The 23,618-nt window shown below is 52.1% G+C and overlaps 1 protein-coding gene across 12 annotated transcripts; it reads right to left on the bottom strand.

Moving 5' to 3' along the window:
• Positions 1-362: 362 nt before the first annotated feature.
• On the bottom strand, positions 363-13,078 carry ZBTB32 (zinc finger and BTB domain containing 32). Of its 12 annotated transcripts, none has more exons than XM_009435376.4 (7): positions 12,773-13,078; positions 4,377-4,493; positions 1,903-2,887; positions 1,580-1,653; positions 1,403-1,471; positions 1,113-1,277; positions 363-932 (listed from the first exon to the last, which is right to left on the bottom strand). In XM_009435376.4, exons 3-7 carry the CDS (start codon positions 2,781-2,783, stop codon positions 658-660), a joined length of 1,464 nt encoding a protein of 487 aa, XP_009433651.1. In that variant the 5' UTR covers positions 2,784-2,887; positions 4,377-4,493; positions 12,773-13,078; the 3' UTR covers positions 363-657. The 12 variants fall into 12 exon arrangements, with proteins under 12 accessions (XP_009433651.1, XP_009433650.1, XP_016789664.1 ...); XM_009435375.4 differs by having other exon boundaries at positions 1,903-3,263; positions 12,773-12,892; XM_016934175.4 differs by having other exon boundaries at positions 1,903-2,074; positions 12,773-12,892.
• Between the last annotated feature and the right edge of the window lie 10,540 nt (positions 13,079-23,618).

The following is a 23,618-nucleotide window of genomic DNA, read 5'->3' as shown; positions in this document are numbered from 1 at the left end:
CGGAGAGGCCGCGGTCTCGGGGTCCGTGTGCTCCCGGAGAGGAGGCGGGTGGCCGAAAGCAGGGTCGGAGCACGCGTTCCTCTCTCTCCCGGGCCGAGCGTTCCCAGATCAGACTCCGCGCGCCGTGGATTGCAGTGGAAGGGGCGAGTGACTTGCGGTCGCACAGCCCCCACCAGTCCAGGACCGGCATGCCGCAAGGTGTGCCCGGACACCGAGTCCTCGGGGCCGGCTGCCTCCTGGGGAGGACGGGGCGCCTCGGGGGTGGAAGAAGTGTCCATCCCGCTGGACGGCGGACGCAGGGCCACCAGGGGCCGCTACAGGACAAGGGGCGTGGGCGGGGGTGTGCACAGACTAAACTCGGCTTTCTAGTCCTGAAGGGAGGCCACAGGAAACTCTTTATTATGGTGATGAGATCGACAATCTCCCCTACTGTTAACCTTCGCTCCTGCACATTCAGTGTCCTCACTCTGTAGGGCTCGCTGGCCTGGGCTTCTGCGACCCGCGATCGTCCAGGAGAGGGCACTCGGCGCCCTTCCTGGGGCGCTTCTGGGGCGGAATTTGCTAGGCCGCCGTAGCAGCGGTGCCAGGTCAGAAGCCGAGCCGGCCCGCTTTTCGTTCTTTAATTGGACTCTTGGCTAAGACGCTACCGACACCCCGTCAGGTGGTGGAGGAAGAAGGACAACAGGGAGAGGTCGAGGGCCGAGACGGCCTCGAGGAGGAGTAGAGGAAGGTGGAGCGGATGGTCCATCCGGGCGGGAGTTGGCTGGGCGAGTGACCGCGCATGTGCGCCTGCATGGAGGCCAGGCTGGGACAGCCGGCCCCGCACAGGGAGCAGCGGTACGGAGCGGCCCCGTGTGTCCGCAGGTGCTTGGTCATGGCCGAGAAGTCCCGGGAGCGCTGAGGACAAAGGCTACAGGAGAAGGGCTTCTCTCCTAGAGCAGTCGGAAGGGGAGGCCGGTGAAGGAAGGAAGAAGGGGGCGAAAGCTGGCCAAGTTAGGGGTGGATCGGGCCACGGGGCTAGAGGATTGCGCGGGAACCGGGCACGCAGGTGGAGACTCACGAGCGGAGTTGGGAAGAAAGCCGACAGTTCACACAGGGCAGGGCGCCCATACCTGTGTGGACTCGGTAGTGCGTCTCCATCTGATGCTTGAGTGAAAACCTCTTTCCACAGACAGAGCACGCATAGGGCCGAGACCGAGCAGGAGGGGCCGGGGGAGGGTGCGGGCGAGGTGGGCAGCCTGCCTTGTCCTCATGACCGGCACAGGTTGCCAGTGCGCCTGTGGGGACAGAGAAGGCAAAGGAGGGCAGGGCCAGGAATCCCAGCGCCAACTCACTGTACCATTCAGGCAAGAAATAAAGGGCTACAGTGGGGCTGAGGCACGAGTGCCCCCGCCCGACTCACCTGTGTGCCCCTGATCAGACTCTTCCATCTCCCCAGGGCTGAGCTGTGCGGGGCCCTGGGGGAGGGAACCTGGAAGGAACAGTGGGAGGTAGGGGCCCTGCTCAGGCTGGACTCCTCGAGCCCCACCCCAGAGAAGACACCATGTTACAGGTGTATGCAGGACAGTGAGGGGCTTACCTGGGGTGGGGCTGGAGGAGGCCAACTGGTTCTGGCTCCAGAGCCCTTTGGGGGCATTTAGGGACAGTGGGATCCTGGGATGGGGTGGGGAAGAGTTACAGCCTTGGCTAAACCTGGGAGCCTGGCCCCTTCGTGAAGAGGGGGTATCCCAAGTCCTCCCCCGGGGGCTGGGCTTTGGCGTGCCCTGTGGCAGCAGCTTCTTGTCTCTTCCCCAGCTCAGGAACTGTGCAGTACAGATGCGGTGCCCTTCCACCCAGCAGGGCTGCCCCTCCTGGGCCATGCCCTCCCAGCCTGGAGGCAGAGCACTAGACCCCGCCACTCACCTGTGTTCCCGCCAGACCTCCTGCCAGGCTCCAGTGGTGGGGGTGCTATGGTAGAAGGGAATGCCATATCTGGGCGGCATCAGCAGGATGCTCCACAGGGCAGGCTGGCCCCCCACCAACCAAGGGGCCTCAGCCCACGAGGGCCTAGGGGTGACGCTGGTTTGCAGGGAGCCTGCTGGGGGAAGGGGGCCAGGGAGCTTGCGCAGACTTTCCTCAGAGCCCCCTGGATTTTCCCTCAACCACATGAGCACTCCATGCTTCCCATCTGCTCCCCTTTGGCCAACAGGGGCTTGGAGGTGTTTCTCCTTTGACCTGGTCTGTTCCTGCTGAGCCTCCTGCGTTGCTCCTGCCATCTCGGGGCTGCCTCTTGGTGGCGAGTGCTTGTGCAACATCTCCTGTTCTCTCCCACCAGTTCTAGAAACCTGCTCTGGTTTCTGCTTCTCTCCAGGGTCCCCCAGTTCTCTCTCAGCATTCCTTGAGGGTTTCTCTGGCTCCTCCTGATGTTTCTTCAGGCCTGGATCTGGCTTTTTAGCCCTGTCCCCTCGAGCCCTCCAGCATGCCTCTTCCAGGGACTGCACTCCCAAGGCCCTGGCCGCCTCCTGAAGGGGCCTTAGCTCCCTAGGCTGCAGCTCTACACTCTCCCCATACACAAAGTTCAGGAGCTGGGCAAAGGTAGAAGGGCTGATGCCTTCTCCCAGAGCCCACTGGCCCCTGCGGCCCAGCTGCTGGCTGACACCTGCTAGCACCAGGCTGTGGGCGGGGAACTCCTGGCCCCCTACGGTGATCAGAGTATCACAGAGTGCTGGCCGGAGCCTGGCTGCTAGCTGTACCAGCCGATCAGAGCCATAGGGGCTGGGCAGTCTTATGGGGGGCAGGGACATTGTGCCTTGGCTTGGGTACCTAACTCAGAGGCTCTAAGAGGAAGTCCACAGTGTGAGGTCCATGGTTGAAAGGGGAGGGAGGAACATCTCATCTCATTTCAAGCCTGTGGATGTGAGGGGAGAGGGTGTGAGTTGCTGGTCCTAGATCAGAGCCCTCTGTCCTGAGTGAGCAAATAAAGTAACCCAAGAGAGGATTGGAGCTTATCCAGAATCATAGCAGGTAGGCATGGTGGCCAGAGAATGGAAATCAGACCAAATTCAGGACTTAAAGAGCAAGGGCCAGTCAGTTAACAGAAATATCTAGTAGTGGGTTTAAGACAGGCGTGCGGAAAGTCTGCCAGTTGGCAGTCTCTGACGTAAAAGATAGCAGATACTGCCACTTCTGCTTCTCCAAGCCCCTCTGCAGGGAAACACCTCTGCGCAAGCCAGGCTTTCTTCATTCCAGACAAGGATCACCACAAAACCCAGTCAACGCCGGCACTAAGGGATGGAGCATGACACAGTTTCACGGGAGAGCTTAGAAAGCTAGTGGGTCCTCCCCCAAAAGCCCATCGCTCCTGAAAGGCAGAGAGGGCAGCATGATAGGGATCCTGGCTGCAGGAGCGCAGGCGCTAAGGCATCCGGCAGTCATCACTGTGAAGCTGAAGCTTCTAGAACACATCCTCAGGGAAGGAACCAGACATTCCCATCCAGAGAACGAGGAGAGCAGGTGCAGAAGCCACAGGAGAGGAGGCTCCTGACCCAATGATGGAGAGACCTTTTGGAGAATGGACCCCTGAGGAGATGGGAGGAAAGGACATGGGGACTGGAGACAGGGAGGCTGTTTCCTCTCAAGATTCGGGTAAGGAGATGGTTTAATTTGTTTTTCATAAGACAAAAAGTGAAGAATAGAAAGACAGCACCCAACCAGGCAGGAGTTTCTCACACATCAAAACCACCACATTGGCTTTTAAGAAGAGAGCTGGGAACCCAGATATGAAGAGAACCAGAACCTCAGTGTCTTAGCACCCAGCAGGCAGAGTCCTAGGTGCAGGTTCCCTGTGAGCAAGGGCCCTTGGGGCAGGGAGGGCTGCACTTGGACACCTCAGGGAGAGGGCTCTAGGTTGGCAGGGAGGAGACAGACAGAGTTGTGATGGGAAGAAGGCCTCAGCTGGGGAGAGGCTATCACTCACCGCTTGTAGCTTCTTCCAGGACACCGCATGCTCTGAACTACTGTTGGGGCTCCTGGGGCCCACCCTGGAGCTAGCCCCGCCCCTGACCTCACAGGCCTCCATTGGATGTCCCAAGTATCAGTCTGCCACAGTCCCCCCGAAGGGGTGTGGTTTTCTAACCCTGCCTCTGCCTTCTGCCTGCAGGAGAGACCACCCCCTCTACCTCCAGAATGCACACATTCTGCCCCTAGCCTCCTGTCTCCTCACTTCGTTTGTGAACTCCTAGAGTCAAAGAAGTGTATCTGTGGCAGCAAGGACCTTGGAATAATCAGCCCTGCCTTTGAGTTTCATCTCTGCCATTTACTATTTGAGTCATCTTGGGCAAGTCACTTCTCTGGGCCTCAGTAACCTCATTCATGAAATAGGGATAATATCTGCTTACCTCATTTGGAGGTGGGGGTGAAGATGAAATGACGTGACGAATATGAGTGTGGTTTGTAAGTACACAGTAGCATTCAGTGGTATGGTTGTTTCTTAGAGATGACGGCAGAGCACACAGCTGCAGAAGTAAAAAGGATTGAAACATTTGGATCCCAAGAATAGGGTGGAGGAGCCAGAAGCCGGCCTCCTCCCTCTCCCTGACTTGGTACTGGGAAGCCTCATTTGCTGCCTGGGAATGACCTGGGGGTGGGTGTGTGAGTGACTCAGATCCTCCCATCAAGCTCTGAAAGGGGCAACCCCAGGAAAGACGTGTGGTGGTCTTCGAAGAGAAAAATCTCCTTTTCTTGGGCTGATGACAAATGACATTTCTCTGAAATCAGGACTTGGGTTTCTTTCACTTCCTGCCCAAGGGGTCAAGGTCCCCGGAGGTTTCCCCTCTTTTCACACTTCAGAACTCTTTAATCTGGGGAAGGGATGGGGTCTTAGAGGCTCAACTTTCTTTTTCTGTTTCTTATTATTCTCTTATCCCTGATCCTATAGCAAAATTTTCATTTATCCAACAAATTTTGATGACATGTTTATTTTGAGATGGGGTCTTGCTGTGTTGCCCAGTGGTACGATCACGGCTCACTGCAGCCTTAGCTTCCTGGGCTCACATGATCCTCCCACCTCAGCCTGTTGAGTAGCTGGGACTACAGGTTCGAGCCACCATGCCTAGCTAATTTTTAATTTTTGGTAGAGACGGGGGTCTCACTATGTTACCCAGGCTGGTCTTGAACTCTTGGGCTCAAATGATCCGCCTGCCTTGGCCTCCCGAAGTGCTGGGATTATAGGCGTGAGCCACTGCGCCCAGCTGATAAAGCATTTATGATATGTGCCTGGCGTATATTAGATACACAGTAAATGACTGGAAGATAAACAAGTCAGGTACTGGTAAGCTGCTCTGGTGACAAGGCACAGTCGGCTTCCCCATAGGCTTCTCTTTTTTTTTTTTTTTTTTTTTTTTTTGAGATGCAGTCTCGCTCTGTCTCCCAGACTGGAGTGCAGTGGCGCAATCTCAGCTCACTGCGATCTCTGCCTCCCAGGTTCAAGCAATTCTCCTGCCTCAGCCTCCCGAGTAGCTGGGATTACAGGCGCCCGCCACCACGCCCGGCTAATTTTTGTATTTTTAGTAGTGACAGGGTTTCGCCATGTTGGCCAGGCTGGTCTCGAATTCCTGATGTCAAGTGATCCACCCACCTCGGCCTCCCAAAGTGCTGGGATTGCGCCTGGCCTCCCATAGGCTTCTCTTAAGGGGGAAGGATCTAAGAGTCCTGGTCCCCTCCTAGATGCAAATACTGTCCCTAAGCTCCCGTTTCTCCCTTTGGCTCCAGGACCCTCAAATGTTCAGACCAGCCTCCCACTCTCTCTTTCCAGGCCTACCACGCCTTCCCTCCACATGGGTGCGGGCACATGTTAACCCTTCCTAGATCAGACAGGGTGTGTCAATGGGTGAGGCTGGTGGAGGGGCAACAGGGTGGGGAGAGGGGAAGATGAGTCAGAACGAAAGGGAAAATGCAAATGTGAGAGCTGTGTTCATCTGCTACTCTGAACGTTAACTATTTTCCATCTCTGAGCTTTCTAATTCCTCACACCACCACACCCATATAAAAGACACATAAAGCATCAGTCCCTCTGATATGTATGTACGCAGAGGGAAACACCCTTCCTCCAACACAGAAATACAGAGTCCCTCAAGACAAGGAAGGAGTGCGGAAAGCCCTGAGGGACTAGCCCCAGGGATGAGGAAAGGTACAGGGGTCCAGACGATTACATGGTCACCCCTCTGAGTGTGGCCCCCTCGCTTTCCAGCCCCACATCATGTGCTTGTGACTCAGCTCCCCCGCTGGTTTGCTCATTGATGATCGAGAGAGTTGGAGACTGCTCAAAGGGCAGCATTCTGTGTAAGCCAAATATAGTTGACAGGGAGCATCAGTGGGCTTTCGGGGAACCTAAAAGGGAGGAGGGGCAAGGGAACTCCCCTTTCAGTGAACAAAAGCCCCCAAGAATGGGGAACCCCACCTAAGGATATCCCCTTAGAGACCGCCTCCTAGAATTATCTCCAGGGCCCTTTGCACTGCAACCCTTATGCTGATGACACCCTGAGCACTTCTCTAGCCTCTTCCTACATTCTTGACAGTGCAACCCAAGCCATCCTGCCCTGAGCACAGATGGCAGAAGCAGACAGCACTTTGACTTGGAAGAGTAGGGACACTGCTGGTGCTGTTTTGTTTTTATTTTGAGACAGAGTCTTGTTCTGTCACCCAAGCTGGAGTGCAGTGGCGCCATCTCGGCTCACTGCAACCTCTGCCTCTGGGTTCAAGCGACTCTTGTGCCTCAGCCTTCCAAGTATCTGGGGTTACGGGCATGCACCATCACACCCGGCTAATTTTTTTGTATTTTTAGTAGAGATGGGGTTTCACCATGTTAGCCAGGCTGGTCTCAAACTCCTAACCTCAGGTGATCCACTGCTGGGATTACAGGTGTGAGCCACCATGCCTGGTCTGTTGCTGTTCTTAAAAGTACTCCCCCTCCCTAGACTCAAAAACCTTGCCCCCCCTTCCTCTTCCTGGGCTGACTCGGTAGGAATCATCTGCAGTTGTCTCTCTGGAAAGAGCAAGGAAACAACAGGTTATGCAGACACAAGCCTGTGTCCTGCCAGAGGGTAGAGCAGGTAGAGAGATTAGGTAGGGCATGATTGGAAGGGGAGTATGTGATAAAAGGCAATATGATATCAGCCTCTCAGTCCTTTTTAATACTTATATTACTTTCTTTTTTTTTTTTGAGACAGAGTTTCACTCTTGTTGCCCAGGCTGGAGTACAATGGCGCTATCTCGGCTCACTGCAACCTCCGCCTCCCGGTTCAAGCAATTCTCCTGCCTCAGCCTCCCAAGTAGCTGGGATTACAGGCAACTGCTACCATGCCTGACTAATTTTTTGTATTTTTATTAGAGATGGTGTTTCACCATGTTGGCCAGGCTGGTCTCAAATTCTTGATGTCAGGTGATCCACCCACCTCGGCTTCACAAAGTGCTGGGATTACAGGCGTGAGCCTACATGCCCGGCCTAATACTCGTATTACTGAATAAAATTTGAAATCTGATTTTTTTTTTTTGAGACAGAGTCTTGCTCTATTGCCCAGGTTGGAGTGCAGTGGCGCAATCTCGGCTCACTGTAACCTCCGCCTCCTGGATTCAAGTGATTCTCCTGCCTCAGCCTCCCGAATAGCTGGGATCACAGGTGTGCATCACCAAACCCGGCTAATTTTTTGTATTTTTAGTAGAGACAGGGTTTCACCATGTTGGCCAGGCTGGTCTCGAACTCCTGACCTCATGATCTGCCCCCTTGGCATCCCAAAATGCTGTGATACAGGCGTGAGGCACCACGCCTGGCCTGCAATCTGATAGTTCTTATTCTTACTGATAGACTTGACCAATGGGACACTAAGGGAAAAATGTGCAAGGGGCTCGGGGCACACCCTGGCTGCAAAGTCAGAGCTTTCCAGAAATCCTTGTATCATGAACTTCTTGAGGCACAACCCAGCTTGATGTAACAATGTCAACACAGCAACACAAATACCAATTCTCCTTAAATATTATAATTAAAATCAAACCATCAGAATAGACCAATGGGAGGGATGATCATTTGTTTTGTGAAAAAGTTCTCCCTCTATTTCACTTATTTTAAATATCAAGCCCTCTTCCCAAGCCAAGTTGAACAAGATTCAATTTAGAAAAATTCTGTGAACTCGCCACTCTTCCCGTGAACCCATCTCTTTCCACAAATGAAGGTGGTTAAATTCCCCACAGCATTTTATATAGATTAAGAGTGATTATCCAAATCTTACATGAACTTTAAGTATGTTTACTCTTTCGCCAGGCGCAGTGGCTGACACCTGTAATCCCAGCACTCTGGGAGGTGGAGGCAGGCAGATCACCTGAGGTCGGGAGTTCAAGACCAGCCTGACCAACACGGAGAAACCCTGTCTCTACAAAAAATAAAAAAAATTAGCTGGGCGTGGTGGCACATGCCTGTAATTCCAGCTACTCGAGAGGCTGAGGCAGGAGAATCGCTTCAACCCGGGAGGTGGAGGTTGCGGTGAGCCGAGATCGCGCCATTGCACTCTAGCCTGAGCAACAAGAGCGAAACTCTGTCTCAAAAAAAAAAAAAAAAAAAAGATGTTCCGTCTTTCTGGTTAAGTACATCCAAGACTTCCAGAAAAGAGTCACCACAAGGAGTGAATTAGTTCCCTTTTTCCCTTAAATTTGTGCTCTATATGATCCAAGAACCAGCTATAGTCATACCCAGGTGAGCTGAATCTAGCCCCTTCATAGCACACACTTTGTGGATTAACTGGAAAAAGAACTAGACTAGAAGTTGGAAAACAGGTTTCACTGCATCCATTCACAGTGAATGGCCCTTCTCTTCAGCACTCATATGGAGCTAAGTCTTCCAAGACCCTCAATTTCCTCACAGGGGCTGTTTCAAGACCAGTACAGAATACTAGTGTTGACTTAAACCTGGGCAAAGGGTCCCATTTGGACCTCCTCTGGCTGTATCCCTTCGCATAGGCTGAGTCAAAAGGCATCTAGAAAGTGCCTACCCGGAACTGTGAGCTCCCACCTCACTTCTGGACCATGCTCTGAGAACTCAGCACCCTGGATTTCCTGGACCAAATGACTCTGAGGCCCCCTACACAGGACTCAACCCCAGGCCTGTATTCATGAGAGTGGACTCTGACTGATGTACACACACACTAGACCCTGATTTTGTGTAAGGGATTTGTAGACTGAGCTTGGATGTGCAGGCTAGAATGTGAGACACCTTGAAGTATGGGCCAACACCAGGCATGGGAAGAAACGAGGGAGTCTCTGTCATCTTGCCCAGGCCCCATAAATAATATAGGAACCTACTTTATTCCAATGGTTCTAAATCTCTTAGGGAGTCACCATCAGGTTCAGAATGTCACCCATGGGACTAACTCTTCTTTTTTATTGAGACAGAGTCTCCTTCTGTCACCCAGACTGGAGTGCAGTGGCACGATCTTGGCTCAGTGCAACCTCTGCCTCCCAGGTTCAAGAGATTCTCCTGCCTCAGCCTCCTGAGTAGCTGGGACTACAGGCACGCACCACGACGCCCGGCTAATTTTTGTATTTTTAGTAGAGATGAGGTTTTACCATGTTGGCCAGGCTGGTCTCAAACTTCTGACCTCAAGTGATCCACCCGCCTCAGCCTCCCAGAGTGCAGGGATTACAAGTGTGAGCCACCCAGGCTGGGACCAATTGTTGACATTAGAAAATGGTAGACACAGGCCGGGTGCGGTGGCTCATGCCTGTAATCCCAGCACTTTGGGAGGCCGAGGTGGGCAGATCACAAGGTGAAGAGATAGAGACCGTCCTGGCCAACATGGTGAAATGCCGTCTCTACTAAAAATACAAAAATTAGCTGGGCGTGGTGGCACGTGCCTGTAATCCCAGCTACTTGGGAGGCTGAGGCAGGAGAATTGCTTAAACCCGGGAGGCGGAGGTTGCAGTGAGCCAAGATCACACCACTGCACTCCAGCCTGGTAACAGAGCCAAGACTCCGTCTCGAAAAAAAAAAAAAAAAGAAAATGGTAGACACTTATACCACTTGGCATATGAATGCATGACAAGAGATTGACAGATTACTCTGAGCCTCATGGCTGGACAGGTTAACTATCATCTAGCTTATTCTTTACCCTCCCCTCCTCATAATATACACGCATACCATTAATTGTTCTTTTTTTTTTTTTTTTTTTTTAGAGACACAGTCTTGCTCTGTCACCCAGCCTGGAGTGCAGTGGCACAATCATGGCTCACTGCAGTCTTGACATCCTGGGCTCAAGTCATCCCCCCATCTCAGCCTCCTGAGTAGCTGGGATTACAGGCATGTGCCATCATGCTTGGTGGCTGTCTGCCGAGCTGGGATTAACTGCACACTTCACGTGCCAGCACCCCGGGCCCCCACCACACCATAGAGGGAATGGCCAATTGAGCTGCCCCAATATTAACTGGTTTCGGGGTTAGACTTCCTTGAAGTCCACTCATAAGCCACTCCTTGCACCCTCACCCCTGGTTAAAGAACTCTGGGTGTACTGAAGGCACTCCGAAAGCATAAATACCACTAAACAGCTGAATGAAACTAGGTATCAACACCCTGCCCCATGAGTATAAAAAGATCATCAGTAAAGACAACCTGGGTGATTTCCTTTATGTTATTTACTTATTTATTTTTGAGACAGAGTTTTGCCCTTGTTGCCCAGGCTGGAGTGCAGTGGCGCGATCTCGGCTCACTGCAACCTCTGCCTCCTGGGTTCAAGTGATTCTCCTACCTCAGGCTCCTAAGTAGCTGGGATTACAGGCATCTACCATGCCCGGCTAATTTTTTGCATTTTTAGTGGAGATGGGGTTTCACCACGTTGGCCAGGCTGGTCTTGAACTCCTGACCTCAGGTGATCCACGTGCCTCGGCCTCCCAAAGTGCTAGGATTACAGGTGTGAGCCACCACGCCCTGCCAAAACCTGGGTGATTTCCTAAAGAGGAGAATATCTCACACACCTCTTCCTGTGCTCCACTACGATGTTCATCCTCCCCATGCACCTGCCCCGCACCTACAGCCTGATATCTTCATCTTCTAGGAATGATCAGAACAGGCATGGGAAAGAGTGGGACAGGGAGAATGAAAAGCTCCAGACATGACCCAATCCCAGTTTTTTTTTTTTTTTTTTTTTTTTTTTTGAGATGGAGTTTCGCTCTTGTTGCCCAGGCTGGAGTGCAATGGCACGATCTTGGCTCACCGCAACCTCCGCCTCCCAGGTACAAGCGATTCTCCTGCCTCAGCCTCCCTAGTAGCTGGGATTACAGGCATGTGCCACCACGCCCAGCTAATTTTGTATTTTTAGTAGAGATGGGGTTTCTCCATGTTGGTCATGCTGGTCTCAAACTTCTTATCTCAGGTAATCCGCCCGCCTTGGCCTCTCAAAGTGCTGGGATTATAGATGTGAGCCCCCACGCCTGGCCCTGCTTTTTTTTTTTTTTTAATTAATTTTTTTTTTTGAGACAGAGCATTGCTCTGTTGCCCAGGCTGGAGTGCAGTGGTGCGATCTCTGCTCACTGCAACCTCCGCCTCGTGGGTTCAAGGGATTCTCCTGCCTCAGACTCCTGAGTAGCTGGGATTACAGGCACCTGCCACCACACCTGGCTAATTTTTGTATTTTTAGTAGAGACAGGGTTTCACCATGTTGGTCAGGCTGGTCTCGAGCTCCTGACCTGGTGATCCACCCACCTCAGCCTCCCAAAGTGCTGGGATTACAGGTGTGAGCCACCACGCCTGGCCACCCAATCCCAGTTCTGTACAGAGCCACCACAAGGCAATAATACTTCATCCAGCGCAAACAGCTCGGCTGGGATTCAGAACCCTTCTCCCTAGAATCTCCAGAGGATTACTGGCCTAACCTCTTGGCCACATCATCCAACCTGGACTCCATACTGGGAAATCTGCCAAGAACATCTCAACCTGGAGTCCAGAACATTCACTGCCAGCCCAGGCTGGCTCCAAAGACCCCAGGAAACCTTCATGTGCACACTAGTTTCATCTCTTGGCCAGTGACTTCCTACATAACTTTTTTTTTCATTTTTTTTCTTGAGACAGGGTCTCATTCTGTCGCCTAGGCTGGAGTGCAATGGCGTGATCTCAGCTCACTGCAACCTTCATCTCCTGAGTTCAATGAGTTCAAGCGATTCTCCTGCCTCAGCTTTCTGAGTAGCTGGGATTACGGATGTGTGCCACCACGCCCAGGTAATTTTTTTTAGAAACCCCGTAGAGACAGGGTTTCTCCATGTTGGCCAGGCTGGTCTCAAACTCCTGACCTCAAATGATCCACCTGCCTCAGCCTCCCAAAGTGCTGGGATTACAGGCGTGAGCCACTGCGCCCAGCCCCTGCATAATCTTTGGAGATCCACAGGCCTCTCCTTTCAGTCACCGGATCCAGGCTCAGTCCAGAGACCCCTGATAAGCTCTCATTGTCCGGAGGCCATACCTCATGCAGAGTTAAGGACCTCCAACTTCCCCACAACACCCTTCCCACTCAGGCTGGCCTCGGGGGCTGTGGACCAACTCAGAGAGCAAGCTGGCTTAGCCTCTGCCAAACCTAGGCCTAAAGGTGGCCAGGAGGCTGCATTTCCAGCCTCTCAAAGGCAGAGGAAAGCCCCAAGGGCTAAAGCCCTCAACCCGCACTTCCCAATCATCAACGAGGTCCAGTCAAGCCCCCATACCCCAGATTTGCCTGGGCCGGGCCCAAGCCCAAGAAAGTAAAGTAAGAAAAACTATGGCACTCACCGGCCCAGACCCTGTTCCTCCTTCCCTTTCAGCCTCACATACACCCAGGACGGCTTAAGGCCGAGTGACCGTTAAAAGTGGGGAATGGAGCGAGGCCAGGGACGCAACGCTCCCGCACGTGGTCACCCCTGGATCCTGAGGCGGACGCTGATTGGCTGCAGCGCGGGCCGCATTCTCCCGCTCAGGCCAGCTGAGCACGCTGGGCAGCCTGGGAGGCACCTAGGACAGCGCCACTCCCGCGCGTCTGCCTCGGACCCGCAGCTGATTGGCTGTGAAGGGGCAGAGCCTTGAGTCTCATTGGTCCATAGACTTCAGGCCTCTTAGGCTGAGATTTCATTGATTTCCAGCCGGGCCCCAGCGTTGATCTGCTGTGGAGTCTGCCTTTTCCCACTCTCTCCACGAAGAGACTGGACCCTGATTCTCCTTCACCTGAACAGCCCTGGAGGCTCCCTCAGCAAGTGCTCAGGAGTACTACTGTCCTTTTTTTTTTTTTTTTTGAGACAGAGTCTCGCTCTGTCGCCCAGGCTGGAGTGCAGTGGCGCGATCTCTGCTCACTGCAAGCTCCGTCTCCCGGGCTCACACCATTCTCCTGCCTTAGCCTCCCAAGTAGCTGGGACTACAGGCGCCCGCCATCACGCCCGGCTAATTTTTTGTACATTTAGTAGAGATGGGGTTTCACCATGTTAGCCAGGATGGTCTCGATCTCCTGACCTCGTGATCCACTCGCCTCGGCCTCCCAAAGTGCTGGGATTACAGGCGTGAGCCACCACGCCCGGCTTTTTAAAAAATTATTATTTCATTTTTATTTTATGAACAGGGTCTCCCTCTGTTGCCGGTGCTGGGGGGCAATGGTGCAATCATAGCTCACTGCAGCCTCGAACTCCTGGGCTCAAGCAATCCTTCCACCTGGGCCTCCCAAAATTCTGGGACTACAGCCGTGAGACACTGTGCCTGACCTGCCTTTCTTGCTTCTATTTTGCCACCCTAAGTAGCTCCCATTTGCAAACCCTGTCACCTTTCTCTCAACCCTTTACCATCTGTGAAGTGTGTAGGGGGTGTGTAGGCTGCCGCCACACCTGATTGGCTGGGAGGCCCGTAAAAGCAAGCCAAGGCCAGGCAAGGTGGCTCATGCCCGTAATCCCAGGGCTTTGAGAGGTCCAGGTGGTAGTAGGATCGCTTGAGCCCAGGAGGTCGAGGCTGCAGTGAGCTATGATCACACCACTGCACTGCAGCCTGGGCGACACAGTGAGGCCCTGTCTCTAATAAATAAATAAAAATAAAATAAAAGAGCCAGCCAGGCAGGGCACGGTGGCTCACGCCTGAAAACCCAGCACTTTGGGAGGCCGAGGAGGGCGGATCACCTGGGATCAGGAGTTCGAGATCAGCATGACCAACATGGTGAAACCCCGTCTCTACTAAAAATACAAAAATTAGCTGAGCGTGGTGGCGGGCGCCTGTAATTCCAGCTACTCGGCAGGCTGAGGCAGGGGAATCGCTTGAACCCCGGGAGGCGGAGATTGCAGGGAGCCTATATCGCGCCACTGCACTCCAGCCTGGGAGACAGAGCGAGACGGCGTCTCAAAAAAAAAAGAGCCAGCCAGGTTTCGGTGCCTGTGGACAGCTCCCTTTTCTCTCTTGTCCCACTCCACCACGATTGCTGGCACAGCTCACTCTGCCTCGCCTGGAAGCCTGGAAGTGTACAGGGACAGAAAAGACACAAGAGGGGGGCAGTGCCTTGCCCCGTGATTGGCAGCGTGACACTTGCACTTCCAATTCCCACTGCCACCTCGACTGTATGCTCAGCCAGGAGTAACTGCGCGCGGACGTGTCAGCACTCCCACCCCCAACCATACCGCAGAGGGAACGGCCGATTGCGCTGCCCCAACATTAACTGGCCCGGGGGTTAGACTCCCTCCAGCAGGGTTTCCCCCTGGGCAGGGCTTCGGGGCTGACAAGCTGCGAGCTCGCCCCTCGCCAGTCTCCCGAGGTGCTTGTCTGCGGGGCTTCTGGCCCGGCCCCCGCGGCGGTTGCACCGCTGATTGGCTGGCTCCGCTCCTTTCTAAGTGGCTTAGCCTGGGATTCGTTCTCAAGCATAGCCAATAAGACGCCAGGGCGCCTCAAGCAGGCGGGCATGACTCCACCGCTGTCGCTTCTGATTGGCCCTAAGGCTCGTCTTCGCTTTAGATTGACCAGAGAGCAGCGGGGCGGGAGCTTAGTTGAGCAGTTTCAGGCTGTGATGCGAGTTCGGTACCTTCCCGCTGCGCGGAGTGTTGTGCGCGTCCTTCGCAGCCGCTCGCTGAGGAGCTGGAGTGGGGAGGAATGGGGGTGGTCAGGAGACAGGAGAGCACCTCGCGGAAGAGCCTGGGACAACAACCGGAGCTGTAGGTCCTGACCGAGACAGCCTGAGGCGTCCCTGGCCCCGATAGGGAGCGAAACCGCTAAAATGGGGGAAGGGGCCGGGCGTGGTGGCTCACGCCTGTAATCCCAGCACTTTGGGAGGCTAAGGCGGGCAGATCACCTGAGGTCAGGAGTTCGAGACCAGCCTGACCAATATGGTGAAACCCCGTCTCTACTAAAAATACAAAAATTAGCCGGGCGTGGTGGGGGATGCCTGTAACCCCAGCTACTCGGGAGGCCCAGGCAGGTGAATTGCTTGAACCCGAGAGGCGGAAGTTACAGTGAGCGGAGATGGCGCCACTACGCTCCAGCCTGGGCGACAGAGCAAGACTCCATCTCAAAAAATAAAAATAAAAAATAAAGTAAAAAAGGGAGAAGGACTGGCACTGTGGTGGGAGTAATAGCACCTCGTGTTTACCGAGCCCTTTCCATGTACCACGCTTGTGCATCAACTCGTTGAAACCTAAATAACCCCGTGAGGGAGGCGATTACTATGCCAGGTTAACCTCTGAGGGTCAAAGAGGTGAAGTCGTTTATTTAGGGTCCCACAGCAGTTACGGGCATTGCTGGAACTCGAACCCTGCTGTGGTGAGAGCCCAACCTTCAAGCTACACTATGATTAAGTAGGATTGATTTTGTAGATGGGGATGGGGTCTGGTCACATTGGCCCTGGTTTTGGGAAAATGGACTGACATGTAAAAAAAGGTATTTATTTATTTATTTATTTATTTATTTATTTATTTTTGAGACAGAGTCTTGCTCTGTCGCCCAGGCTGGAGTGCAGTTGTGCGATCTCAGCTCTCTGCAACCTCCACCTCCCGGGGTTCAAGCCATCCTCCTGCCTCAGCCTCCCGAGTAGCTGGGATTACAGCCACCTGCCACCATGCCTGGCTAATTTTTGTATTTTTAGTAGAGACGGGGTTTCACCATGTTGGCCAGGCTGGTCTCGAACTCCTGACTTCAAGTGATCCTCCTGCCTCGGCCTCACATAGTGCTGGGATTACAGGCGTGAGCTACTGCACCCGGCCTAGAGAAAGGTATTTAAAAAATCAGTCTCATAATATCTTTGCTTTTTTTTTTTTTTTTGAGATAGGGTCTTGCTCTCTTGCCCAGGCTAGAGCACAGTGGCAGGATCGTGGCTCACTGCAGCCTTGACCTCCTGGGGTCAAAGGATCCTCCCACATTAGCCTCCCAAATCGCTGGGACTACAGGTGCACAACACCATGCCTCACTAATTAGTTAATTAATTTATTATTATTATTATTTTGTAGAGATGGTCTCACTATGTTGCTCAGGCTGGACTTAAACTCCCGGGCTCAAGGGATCCTCCTGCTTTGGACTCCCAAAGTACTGGGATTACAGGCACGAGCCACTGTGCCAGGCCCCAGACCAGTTTTAAGTGCTTTACCTACATCATCAGATTGACTCTTCATAGTAAACTCTATCGGATATTTACTGTTATTATTCTCATTTGACAGATACAAAAACTGAGGTTTGGCCTGGCACAGTGGCTCATGCCTGTAATCCCAGCACTTTGGGAGGATAAGGCGGGTGGATCCTTTGAGGCCAGGAGTTCGAGACCAGCCTGGCCAACATGGTGAAACCCCGTCTCTACTGAAAATACAAAAAAAATTAGCTGGGCATGGTGGCACATGCCTGTGATCCCAGCTACTGGGGAGGCTGAGGCAGGAGAATCACTTGAACCTGGCAGAGGTTGCAGTGAGCCGAGATCGCGCCACTGCACTCAAGCCTGGGCAACAGAGCAAGACTCCGTCTCAAACAAAACAAAACAAAAAAACAAAAACAGGTTCAGAGAAGAAACTGATTTTCCTAAGATCTCACTGGGAGTAATTGTCAGAGCTGGAATTTGAACTAGGCCTGTTGCAGTCTGACTCCAGAGCCTAAGCTCCTAAACATTTTTATACACTGCCTCCATCCTGCCAACTACAGTGACCACAGTGCAGACACACATGGTCCCAGGGAATCCCCAGCCACCATAGGAAACAGAATGACGCCAACACGCATTGGAATAGGCAGCCAAGGCTCACAGAGGTGAAGCTCCTCATCTCAGCTCACACAGCTAGTCCATGGCTGAGCAAGGAGTAGAATGATACAAGACCTGAATCCAAGCCTGAGTTCTTCATCACACCTCACACTGTGTTTTTCCTATTTGAAAGATGAAGAAACGAGGCCAGGCATGGTGGCTCACACCTGTAATCCAATCACTTTGGGAGGCCAAGGCGGGTGGGTCATAAGGTCAGGAGTTCGAGACCAGCCTGACCAACGTGGTGAAACCCCATCTTTACCAAAAATACGAAAGTTATCTGGGCATGGTGGCGCATGCCTATAATCCCAGCTACTCAGGAGGCTGAGGTAGGAGAATCGCTTGAACCCAGGAGGCAGAGGTTGCAGTGAACTGAGATTGCGCCACTGCACTCCAGCCTGGGAGACACAGCAAGACTCCATCTCAAAAAAAAAAAAAAAAACCGGCTGGGTGCTTGATGGCTCACACCGGTAATCCCAGCACTTTGGGAGGCCAAGGCGGGCGGATCCAGCTTCGGTTACTCCCAGTAACCAAAGCTGGAATTCAGACCCAGATCTGCCTGACCCAGGAGATCACCCCTGAACCACATTACCTTCAGGAAGTGCTTGTCTGGTAGATCCTGGGTTGGACTGGTTGAGAAGTCCTCTCACTCAACAAGCCTTATTTACAGTTAGTTCATCTTGTCCCAACTTTGACCCTAAAGGTGGTTGGGAATATACTTTACAGCCTCAGAACCTTTGGAGTTTCTCACTGATTCTCACTGAGAAGCCCTAGTGATAATTGCTGCAATTTTTTATTATTCATATTTTTTCCTTTTTTTTTTTTTTTGAGACAGAGTCTTACTCTGTTGCCCAGGCTAGAGTGCAATGGCACGATCTCGGCTCACTGCAACCCCTGCCTCACAGGTTCAAGAGATTCTCCTGTCTCAGCCTCCCGAGTAGCTGGGATTACAGGCATGTGCCACCACACCTGGTTATTTTCTTTCTGTTTTAATAAGCTGGTCTACAATACAGGTTTCCTGTGTTTTGTTTTTTTAGAGATGGGGTCTTGCTGTGTTGCCCAGGCTGGAGTGCAGTGGCTATTCACAGGTGCAATCGTAGCACACTGTGGCCTCAAACTCCTAGCCTCGGCGATCCTCCTGCCTCAGCCTTCTGAGGAGCTGGGACTACAGGCACATGCCAACATGCCCAGCTAATTACTACAAATTATTGAATCCTTTTTATGGGCCAGGAAGGCATGAGAAGATGGAGTGAGGGACCCTGGGCTCTGGCAAGATGGTATAGGAAGGGTTGTTGGCTTGGCTTGGGGGGTTGGACTGTAAGATTTGGAGAGTTAAATGTCTGAAAGAAGTAGAAAAATAAATAAAAAGCCCCTGCCTTCAGTTGCTTATTGAGCAACTCCCCATGCCAGATCCTACTCTAACTAAGCTTAACTGTACACTGAGAAGCAGAGAGCCTTGCAGCCTAGGTAGCTGAATGCTGGATCCAAACTGTCTGCATCATATCCTGGCCCTGTTATTTACTAGTTGTGAGACCTTTGGCAAATTACTTAACCCCTCTGGGCCTTAATCTCTTCATCTGGGCATATCAAATGGTCATATCATAAATGGGCATATTAATAGTACATATTGGCCAGGCATGGTGGCTCACACCTGTAATTCCAGCACTTTGGGAAGCCGAGGTGGGCGGATCACCTGAGGTCAGGAGTTCGAGACCAGCTTGGCCGACATGGTGAATCCCTGTCTCTACTAAAAATACAAGCCTGTAATCCCAGCTACTCAGGAGGCTGAGGCATGAGAATCGCTTGAACCCAGGTGGCAGAGGTTGCAGTGAGCTGAGATCATGCCACTGCACTCCAGCCAGGGCAACAGAGTGAGACTATGTCTCAAAAAAAAAAAAAAAAAAAAAGGGCTGAGTGGCTGAGTGCAGTGGCTCATGCCTGTAATCCCAGCGTTTTGGGAGGCCGAGGCAGGCAGATCACCTGAGGTCAAGAGTTCAAGACCAGCCTGGCCAACACGGTGAAACCCCATCTCTACTAAAAATACAAAAATTAGCTGGGTGTGGTGGCAGGCACCTGTAATCCCAGCTACTCGGGAGGCTGAGGCAGGAGGATCGCTTGAACCCGGGAGGGGGAGGTTGCAGTGAACTGAGATTGCGCCACTGCACTCCAGCCTGGGTGACGGAGTGAGACGTCATCTCAAAAAAAAAAAAAGGTACATACTCCCGGGCGTGGTAGCTCACATGTGTAATCCCAGCACTTTGGGAGGCTGAGGTGAGAGGATTGCTTGGACTCAGGAGTTCAAGACCAGGTTGTGCAACATGGCGAATCCCCATGGCTACAAAAAATACAAAAATTAGCCAGGTGTGGTGGCACACACTTGTAATCCCAACTACTGGGGAGGCTGAGATAAGAGGATCACCTAAGCCCAGGAGGTAGAAGCTACAGTGAGCCATGATTGCAACACTGCACTCCAGCTTGGGTGACAGAGTGAGAACCTGTCTCAAAAAAAAAGAAAAAAAGTGTGTACCTCTCAAAGTCATTGAGGGGATTAAATGAACTAATAGAGCAGTGGTATTTCTTCTTCTTTTTTTTTTTGAGATGGAGTCTGCCCTCCAGGCTGGAGTGCAGTGGCGCGATCTCGGCTCACTGCAACCTCTGCCTCCTGGGTTCAAGCGATTTTCCTGCCTCAGCCTCCTGAGTAGCTGGGACTACAGGCGCGGGCCACCACGCCCAGCTAATTTTTGTATATTTAGTAGAGACGGGTTTTTGCCATGTTGGCCAGGATGGTCTCGATCTTTTGACCTTGTGATCCACCTACCTCGGCCTCCTAAAGTGCTGGGATTACAGGTGTGAGCCGAATAGTGGCATTTCTTCTGTTCCCCAATGCCCTGTAACCGAGTTGTTTCCTTGCAGTCAGTGTCATCTGCCTTGGCTGTGGTGTAGACCCTGAAAATTAAGGGATCATGGGAAAGCCTGGGGGCAGTGTGTTCCCAGAAGCAGTAGCAAGCGCAAAAGCCCCAAGGCAGGAGTGAGCTTAGTATATCTGAGGTACAGCAGGAAGTCCACCTGGAGCCAGGCAGCTGACTAAGACTCAGGAGCTCAGCTCAACGGCACGAGTGTTCATAACAGATGTGAAAATAACCCTGTACCTTTCAGAGAACAAAGGACTTTCCCCAACCTTTGATCTCTGGAAAAACCCCAGACCATGATTACATTTGAGGCTCAGTGTCCACAGTTGCACAGGAATGAAGCTTAGAATTCAGGTCTTCTAGCTCTCTAGGGCCCATGCGTCAAGGTCAAGAAACTTACTTTCACTCAAATATTTATTAAACTCCTGGCCAGGCGCAGTGGCTCACACCTGTAATCCCAGCACTTTGGGAGGCCAAGGTTGGCTAATCACTTGAGGTCAGGAGTTGGAGGCCAGCCTGGCCAGCATGGCAAAACCCCATCTCTACTAAAAATACAAAAATTAGCTGGGCATGGTGGCAGGCGCCTGTAATCCCAGCTACTCAGGAGGCTGAGGCACAAGAATCGCTTGAACCTAGGAGGCAGAGGTTGTAGTGAGCTGAGATTGGGCCACTGCACTCCAGCCTGGGTGACAAGAGTGAAACTCCATCTCAAAAAAACAAAACAAAACAAAAAATTCTGATGGTGCATGCCATTGGTGCTGAGCCCTGGGGAAGACCCAGCCCCTGCCTTCAAACATTTCACCTGCTAGAGAGGAATTAGACCTCAAAACATATTCTTCAAGAGCCAAGTGGAAAGTGTAGGAACTGAAGCTGAGAAGAGGCACTTAAGCTAAGGGGAGAAGGAGTGGAGAAGGGTGAGGGACAGCTTCCCACAGGAGGCGATGATGTTTGTGCATCTTTTTGGGGGTACTTACTATGTGCTAGGCATGGTGCTTGGTAGAAAGGACACAGTGGGAAGCAAAGAAGAGACTGAATGTAATGGTCTGCTAGGGCTGTGTAACAAAATATCACAGACTAGGTGGCTTAAACAACAGACATTTATTTCTCACAGTTCTGGAGACTGGAAGTCCAAAGTCAGGGTGCCAGCAGGGTTGGTTTGTCCTGAGGCATTTGTCCTTGGTTTGTAGAAGGCCACCTTTTCACTGTGACCTCATATGGCCTTCCCTCCGTGTGTGTGCACTCCTGGTGTCTCTTTCTATAAGGACATCAGGGATCAGGGCCCCACCCTTATGACCTCACTTAACCTAAGTTCCCTTCTTTATTTTCTTTTTCTTTATTTTATTTTATTTTTGAGACAGAGCCCTGTTTTGTCACCCAGGCTGCAGTGCAGTGGCAGGCTCTCGGCTCGCTACAACCTCCATCTCCTGGGTTCAAATGATGCTGTTTTGGCCTTCCAAGTAGCTGGATTTAGAGGTGGCTGCCACCACGGCTATCTAAGTTTTGTATTTTTAGTAAAGGCCAGGTTTCACCATGTTGGCCAGGCTGCTCTCGAACTCCTGACCTCAAGTGATTTGCCTGCTTTGGCCTCCCAAAGTGCTGGGATTACAGGTGTGAGCCACTGTCCTGGCCAGTTTACTTTCTTAAAGTATCTGTCTTGGGCTGGGCGTGGTGGCTTACACCTATAATCCCAGCACTTTGGGAGGCTGAGGTGGGAGAATCACTTGAGGCCAGGAGCTCGAGACCAGCCTGTCCATCATGGTGAAACCCTGTCTCTACAAAAAGTACAAAAATTAGCCAGGTGTGGTGGCGCACGCCTGTAATCCCAGCTACTTGGGAAGCTGAGGCAGAAAATCACTTGAACCCGGGAGGTGGAGGTTGTAGTAAGCTGAGATTGCACCACTGCACTCCAGACTGGGCAACAGAGCAAGACTCTTATCTCAAAAAATAAAAGGCTGGGTGTGGGGGCTCATGCCTGTAATCTGAACACTTTGGGAGGCCGAGGTGGGTGGATCATAAGGTCAGGAGATCAAGACCATCCTGGCTAACACGCTGAAACCCCGTCTCTACTAAAAACACAAAAAATTAGCTGGGCGTTGTGGCGGGTGCCTGTAGTCCCAGCTACTTGGGAGGCTGAGGCAGGAGAATTGCGTGAACCCAGGAGGTGGAGCTTGCAGTGAGCTGAGATCACACCATTGCACTCCAGCCTGGGCCACAGAGCGAGACTCCATCTCAAAAAAAAAAAAAAGTTAACTGATGTACCCTGAACCAGAGTTGTTTTTAGACAACAAATATCGCTTGTCTTGACTCTGGGTGCAGATATATATATATGTATCTTTTCTTTTTTTTTTTTTTTTGAGACAGGGCCTTGTTCTGTTGCCCAGGCTCCTGGCCTCAAACAATCCTCACATCTTAGCCTCCCAAAGTGTCCTCAATTTTCTGAATGGATTTTTATGAGAGGAACTTTAATACCAGGGATCCTATTTTGGTCATTTTGTCCAGCAGGGCTGGGAGCAGCTCTTCAAAAAGACCATTTTCTTGTCCCTTTACCTTCCCTGTTTTGCATGATTCTGTTTCCATTTGTAGAGGATCTGAGAAGGCAGCTGATTCTGTGAGAAACAATGATTCTACTTCATGTTTTAAATAGATCTCTTGGGTTAAGTGACAAGTCCCTAGCTAGACTCAAGAAGGCACTGGAGAGCTATGGTCCTGCCACTGTACTCCAGCCTGGGCGACATGGTGCGATTCTCATTTTCTGTCTCTCTCTCTCTCAGACAAAGTCTCCCCCTATTGCCCAGGCTGGAGTCCAGTGGTGGTACCATAGCTCACTGCAGCCTCGAACTCCTGGGCTCAAGTGATCCTCCTGTCTTGGCCTCCCAAAGTGAGGGATTACAGGTGGGATTACAGGTGTGAGTCACTGTGCCTGGCTGAGACCCCGTCTTTTAAAAGAAAGGGGAAGGGGGAGGAGAAGGGGTAGGAAGAAGGAGGAGGGGGAGGAAGAAGGCGGAGGAGGAAAGAGGAGGAGAAAGAGAAAAAAGGAGGAGGGAAGAGGAGGAGAAAGAGAAAAAAGGAGGAGGGAGAAGGAAGGAGAAGGAAGAAGGAGGAGAAAGGAAGAGGGATGAAAGAAAGGAGGGAGGAAGAGGAAGAGGGAGGAGGAGGAGGGAGGAGGAGGGAGAAGGAGGAGGGAGGAGGAGGGAGGAGGAAGGAAGAGGAGGAGGGAGAAGGAGGAGGGAGAAGGAGGAGAGGGTGGCAGTGGAGGTCACTCCCTATAATGTGGAGCATAGCAGCCACCTGCTGGTCACAGCGCAGTAGGAAGAACACAAAGCCCTGGAGTGAGGCAGAGGGGCCCTGGCTCCTCAGTGGCTCTCCAGCGCCCTCTATTGACAAAGCCTAACCTGGCACCAGATGACAAATGGAACTGAGAGGTAATAAATTGATAACCCACAGGTAAGTGATGGGGCCCCTGCTATTAATAAAAACAACAGTAATAATAACGACT

The sequence above is a fragment of the Pan troglodytes genome, chromosome 20 (assembly GCF_028858775.2).
Source record: "Pan troglodytes isolate AG18354 chromosome 20, NHGRI_mPanTro3-v2.0_pri, whole genome shotgun sequence".
Classification (NCBI taxonomy): domain Eukaryota; kingdom Metazoa; phylum Chordata; class Mammalia; order Primates; family Hominidae; genus Pan; species Pan troglodytes.
Note: the sequence above shows the minus strand (reverse complement) of the source record. Positions and strands in the feature narration are given on the sequence as shown.

Excerpts from the sequence above, each read along its gene's own strand:
- ZBTB32 (XM_009435376.4), bottom strand. The coding sequence starts at position 2,783 with ATGTCCCTGCCCCCCATAAGACTGCCCAGCCCCTATGGCTCTGATCGG. Across the intron at positions 1,472-1,579 it reads CTCCTCCAGCCCCACCCCAG|GTTCCCTCCCCCAGGGCCCC; the intron begins GTAAGCCCCTCA and ends TGTTCCTTCCAG. Across the intron at positions 933-1,112 it reads GCACTACCGAGTCCACACAG|GAGAGAAGCCCTTCTCCTGT; the intron begins GTATGGGCGCCC and ends CGACTGCTCTAG.